This window comes from Toxorhynchites rutilus, chromosome 3, assembly GCF_029784135.1.
Source record: "Toxorhynchites rutilus septentrionalis strain SRP chromosome 3, ASM2978413v1, whole genome shotgun sequence".
Classification (NCBI taxonomy): Eukaryota; Metazoa; Arthropoda; class Insecta; order Diptera; family Culicidae; genus Toxorhynchites; species Toxorhynchites rutilus.
The window spans coordinates 86,934,392-86,940,428 of NC_073746.1; the positions used below are offsets into that span (position 1 = coordinate 86,934,392).

Sequence of the window (6,037 nt, forward strand, 5' to 3'; positions counted from 1 at the left end):
AAAAGGGTATGTTTTTATGAGCATTTCATAGAATTATTAAGGTTCTTCTACTAAACTCATACCTGGGTTAAAACGGCCACTATTGTAAGAGATGTGCCATAAAGGATATCATTCGAACGCAGGTAATTGACGAATTCATTGAGAAAATCACACTTCTTGTACTGTTAGTAAATTTGATTTGTTTTCAGATGCCACATATAATAATGTTTTATTATGATAAGAGTTGCGCATTTCGCACGTTATAAGTAATTCAGGGAAAATAACACCTTCCACTCTTGTCAGACTTGATCAATGACCTTGATTTACAATTTTGCAGGAAACTAAAATCCTCTATACGGCAAAATCATGTGGCCTTCATACCCCTAGTGGTGGCCAACGTTACCCAGCATGATTTTAGTATCACCATTTTGTACCTTTTTTGATTTATCATATAACAGAGTTAAAGAAAAAGTAAACCTTCCGAAAATCGACGTGATTGTGGAAAACATCCTAAAAATCAATGCTGATACAATTAAATGCTTTAATTTTGTATACATTGTTTGATTGAACCCTACTCGATACTCTTCGTACTGTACGTCCAACATAATGAGATCCGATCTAGATTAGAAGGCGACAAAATTGACATTCTCTGTGTCCTTAAGAGCCCTCGCAGACTACAGACTTTTGTCGGCCGATAGATTGGTCGGACGACTTAATCAGTAAGGAGCGATATGCATATGCACACACTACACCGATTCTGTACCGGCCGATAACAATGTTTAATAGGCTTCCCGATTGCATTCAAACTATTCTGTCGGTCAACTATCGGCCGATAGTTCAATTCGCTCTCAATTTTGGCATCCGACATACGTGCCGTGTGAATCACTGAGAATGTAATGTACCCAATGCTCTCTGAATCTCTTTTTGATTTTACTTCACGCTCCTCTTCTCCGTTGTCAAACACAAATTAAATATAGGCTTTCGAGAATATTCGGCCGAAAGTTGGCTAGTGTGCGCACTCTTGACCAACCCGACTGTTTGGTTGGCTCGGTGTGCACACTAGAATCCCAACCCGACCAAACTATAGGCTAAAAAAAGCCTGCAGTGTGCTCACATCAAACAATCACATCGAAGAACACTGCAGATGTCGTTGACGAAGATCAGGAAAATGAGTCATCCTAAGTAGTTGCCCTGTGGTGCAACAGAAGGGATGTTGAACGTGCTAAATCTTGCGCCTTTGATCTCAACAAACCCCTCGCGGTTTGTCAAGTAAGAGAGCGTCCATTGAGTGATCCAGTCCGACATGGGTAATGAAAAAAAGTCTTTTCGTGATTTGGCCACTTTTAACTAACTCGACGTGCGAATAGTGACGCCAGTTTGATAACTGAAAAGCAAATGTCGAAATCAAAATAGACTTTTTTTTTACATTTTTTTATCTTTATTTAGGAGACTTTCAGCCGGAGGCTGGTTCGTCTCTAATTTTTAGATACTTGAATAACAACGATTTCCAGCTTCAAACCGATCATAGGATCTGTTATCATATGATCCAAGTGTTGTTTCAAAACAGGGACTTTTGAATTTGAAATTGACCTCCAATGACAATCCAAGTTAGAAGCTAACTGTATGTATGTTCTCTGTGGATCCAAACTCAGTTGAAATTTCATAGCTATTACTGTTGATAAATAAACGCAATAACAAAGAAACTTATTTCACAGTATTATTATATTTGTAAAAGATAAAATAAGTCGAAAAGGTCCTCTCAAAATCAACATATCAATAAATGCGACGACCGCTCAGCTGAAGGCAAAAGTAAATAAAGAATTCGGTATACCTATTCACATCCAACGATGGATTTTAAACGGCAGAGAGTTGTTAGACGAGCAGAAGATGATTTCAGACTATGGAATCCATGACAGCGATCAAATTTTGAATTTGTATATCGTTGATGTTCCCACGCAAAGCGAAGAACATAAGACGAAGAAAAGGCAATCACATTCTGGCCCGAATGAAACCAAAACGTTGACCTTGTCTGATTCAGATGGTGAATGTTCCGACAATCAGAATGATCTACGAGGTGAAGATGAATCTAATCTCGGTAAACCACTTACTTCTCAATTTAGTCAGTGATCGGTATTTAATCATTAATTTCATTTAATAGGAGCAACCGCACTTCCAACAATAGCTGAAGACAAAGGTCCCCAAAATGACATCGAAGAAGGATGGAGTTGTCCACTGTGCACACTGATCAATCCCCCGAATCGGCCCGGTTGTGGAGCATGTTCCGAAGCTAGGCCCTCTTCATATGTGGTTCTTGCCCGATACCGCTCAGCGGACGATAATTTTATTCCTCAGGCTGTCGAACAATTGATTAAAAATAGCTCGGCGAAAACTACGAGTGTTCAGCTCAGGGATTCAAACAAGGAAACACGTAATGATTTGAATCGTGCCTCGTGTAATCGCAAGTCTTCAGATATTTTCAACATTCTACTGGATGAATCTAAAGCGTGTCCTACGCAAAACAAAGCCATTTCTGCTAGACCAAGTACCACAGAGCTGTTGACGACCAGCCACATCCAGGTTCCCGAACAGAAGAACATAGTGATGACGGCATTCGCAAGTCCCAATATAACGCGGAACAAATATCGTGGGGTGGATAACTTCAACCCGAACTCCTACACTAATGGATTGGTCGGTACACCAAAGACTGACGGCCCTGTAATTACTACCGCCAGTCCAATAGTGCGAGCAGTTTTACTCAAACAAAATTCGGACAAACCTGTCAAGTTCGGTCGAAATGGTCTTGTTATGCCCGAGGATGGCAGTGATGTAACCAATCACTACATGGAACTGGTTAATCTGGACTCTGCTGACCTTATTGCCAATGTTGACCCTTTCGATTGTTCTATTTGCTTTGGAAACATCAAACAGTATGAAGGAATCATACTACGCGACTGTTTGCACTCATTCTGCAAGGAATGTTTGGTGAATACTATCAATTACAGTGAGGAAGCTGAGATCAAGTGCCCATTCATGGACGACGTCTACAGTTGTGAGTGTATCATTCAGGTAAAAACCAAACCTCTATAATGTTATAGAAACAGAAAACAGATTTTATTCCAATTAGCAGCAGCGAGAAATTAAAGCACTGATCACCAAGGATATGTACGAAGCTTACCTGGCGAAATCAATTCGTCAGGCTGAAAGTAGTTTAGACAACACCTTCCATTGCAAAACCCCCAACTGTCGTGGATGGTGCATCTACGAGGACAATGTGAATCAGTTCAAATGCCCCGTTTGCACTATTGTGAATTGTCTTACCTGCAGGGTAAACTAATCATTCCACATATAATGAACATTTCATAAAGTTAAGTACATATATTTCAGGCAATTCATGATGGGCTCGACTGTAAACAATATCAAGATCGAATGAGTAGCGACTGTGATACGAACATTGAAGCGAGACGAACCAAAGCCATGCTACAGGAAATGGTTGATAAGGGAGACGCAATAATGTGTCCCACGTGTCAGGTTTGTATCTGAATATGTAGCTCGAAAACGTTATCATATTCCATCTATTTCTCCCCTACGTTTGATTAGGTTGTTATGATGAAGAAATGGGGATGCGATTGGTTGAAGTGTAGCATGTGCAAAACTGAAATTTGCTGGGTGACACGAGGTCCACGGTGGGGTCCCGGCGGGAAAGGAGATACAAGTGGTGGTTGCCGTTGTGGGGTTAACGGAAAAAAGTGCCATCCAGATTGCAACTACTGCCACTAGGAGGTTAAGTGAAGAAATCAAATTTGTTAGTGAAAATATGCCAAAGAGAACGTTCGCCTGATTATTATTAAATTTTTACACTACGTATCGAGGATGTTGATTCAGATTTCATCGAATTTATTGATAGGTTAAGCGGTATAATGCGAAAGAAAACCTGTGTAACATGTAATTAGTGTGAATTTTATTTTCGATGACTGAAGTCCAGCTATGTCGCAGATTGGAAACTTGAATAATTCGATGGTCATTGAAATAGGATAAAACGTGTAGCTCTAAAATAACGAGACGGACGTTGCCACATATTGAATACATGTACGCCAAACACCAGCGACCGGCCGCTTGTAACCGTTGGTTAACAGGCATAATTTGAGCTCTACCCCAATTCAAATAAATGCACGAAAATTTCATTAAATTTATTCAAAGCCGCCGGTTACTAGATAATTTTCAGCTGTGTCTAAGCGGTAGCACTCCGACGCAGCACACTACCGTAGAGAAAGGGTAAGGAAGTCAGAATTGCGCGATGGAAAATTTAATTTAAATTGGAGAAGTTGGAAAAATTGAAAAATAGGTGAATAAATGTGGTAAAAGAAAACCGATAGAAGAGATACAAGGAAACAGAATAATAGAACCATAGAAGGAAAAGGAAAATAAGAAGAGGAAAGCTGAAAAAACTGCAAAGAAAAGATCCGTCCAGCGGGCCTTTTACTTTACGGTACGTTTCTTTCCCAGCTTAACAGAAGCAGTTGTGCTGCTCCTTTGGAAGTTTGCATTACGCCATTTTGTATGGAAGTTTGCATTCGATATCCGCCATCGTGCCGAAGAGAACCTGGAAACGCTTAAGTTCTCGACGAAGTTGCAGAGGCAGCTGGAAGACTGAGTTTGGGAGACATTATCAGAACACACAGACCGAGAGGGAAACTTAAACAACAGATTCCGCAAGTATAACGTATGAAAAATTGTGACGTCACAAACAAGGTAAATAAGAAGAAAGAGAAAATAGGGACAGGTTAACAGGAAATCAAGAATGGAAAGAATAAAAAGAAAAGAAATATTGTAGGGGAACCGCGGGTAATACGGACAGTGAGGGTAATATGGTCAGGTGGTTGATTTGTATAGTTACATTTTGAATTTTAAATTTCTCTTAATGAGAATACCTTCTACATGTTATTCTATAACATTTAAGCCACCCTATGGTAATGAATACTGATCAAAAGTGGAAAAGGGAAATAAAAACCGAAAATCATGAATGATTCCGCGTGTGGATGTAATTTTAGCTGCTTCGATATTAAGCATTCTGAGTGGTTTAATATCAAAATTCAATTCGCTGATTTTAGTTTGTGAATTAACAGAGAAGCGATATTAGGTATGTAGGGAAAAGTGAATTCATTTTTGAGTGGAAAATATTGTACCGGTGGGGTAAAACGGACAGTTGCCAGTGGAAGTGAGATGGACTGTGAAAAGTCTGTTTAATCTATTCCTAAGGAATGCCCTGCGTCTACAAATGGAACCAAAAGCAAAATAGTCGAGGGTCTGTCCGTTTATACTGCTGAAAAGCACGATATCACTTCTAGGTGGATTAAATCGATTTTTTCATCATTCAACGGACATTCGTGATGAGTTCAGACCTTTATTGAATAAAATTATTCCTCTCGCGATCGATAAACCTCTACGCTTCATATATTACAAACCTGTCCATATTATCCCCACTATATGTCCATTTTACCCGCACCGAAAAAAAAAGTTGCATTTTTCAGTCTGTTTTAATTTCAGTAAAAAACATTGAAAAACACTTTTTTGTAAAATATTTGACCAATTAGGTAGAGAGACAGTATATTGAATAGCAAGAAACTGCATCAAAGTTTTGGGAAACATGAGTTTCCAAAGATATAATTGAAGTTCTTAACATGTCCGTTTCACCCCCACCTCCCCTACATAAGAAAAACGACATTATCGTGCTCTTATACGACCGCTATCCCTCTATTGCTTTCGTCCTCCGGACTCCAAAGGGATCGTCAGCCCTCGTCCTCAATCAAGCAAGTGTGTGGGTTACCACTGCACGGCCTTTGAGCCGAAGACATCGTAATCATGCCTCATTTCTTGTGCCGGTAATCCCGTGCAGCCTTTCACGATTTATCAGTCATCCAGCTAGTGACCAGACAACAGTGGCAGCGAGGCATTCCAAGTGGCCTTTTTCAAGGCCGAGAGTTTAGTTTAGTTTTCCGAATTGTCCTTTTTCAAAGCTAGAGGCAAATGAACTGAGAAAGTCCAAATCTTATAAATCGTG

At 39.8% G+C, this 6,037-nt stretch overlaps 1 protein-coding gene across 6 annotated transcripts in view; it reads left to right on the top strand.

Moving 5' to 3' along the window:
* The window catches only part of LOC129774693 (uncharacterized), a 47,876-nt gene extending 43,951 nt beyond the window's left edge, over window positions 1–3,925 (top strand). For all 6 annotated transcript variants that reach the window (XM_055778553.1, XM_055778558.1, XM_055778557.1 and 3 more), the window contains exons 4-8: window positions 1,695–2,074; window positions 2,138–3,045; window positions 3,107–3,304; window positions 3,364–3,507; window positions 3,577–3,925. In XM_055778553.1, the coding sequence (XP_055634528.1) occupies window positions 1,695–2,074; window positions 2,138–3,045; window positions 3,107–3,304; window positions 3,364–3,507; window positions 3,577–3,756 (1,810 nt within the window). In that variant the 3' untranslated portion in view covers window positions 3,757–3,925. The remainder of the gene's footprint in view (window positions 1–1,694; window positions 2,075–2,137; window positions 3,046–3,106; window positions 3,305–3,363; window positions 3,508–3,576) is intronic.
* The last annotated feature ends 2,112 nt before the right edge of the window (window positions 3,926–6,037 follow it).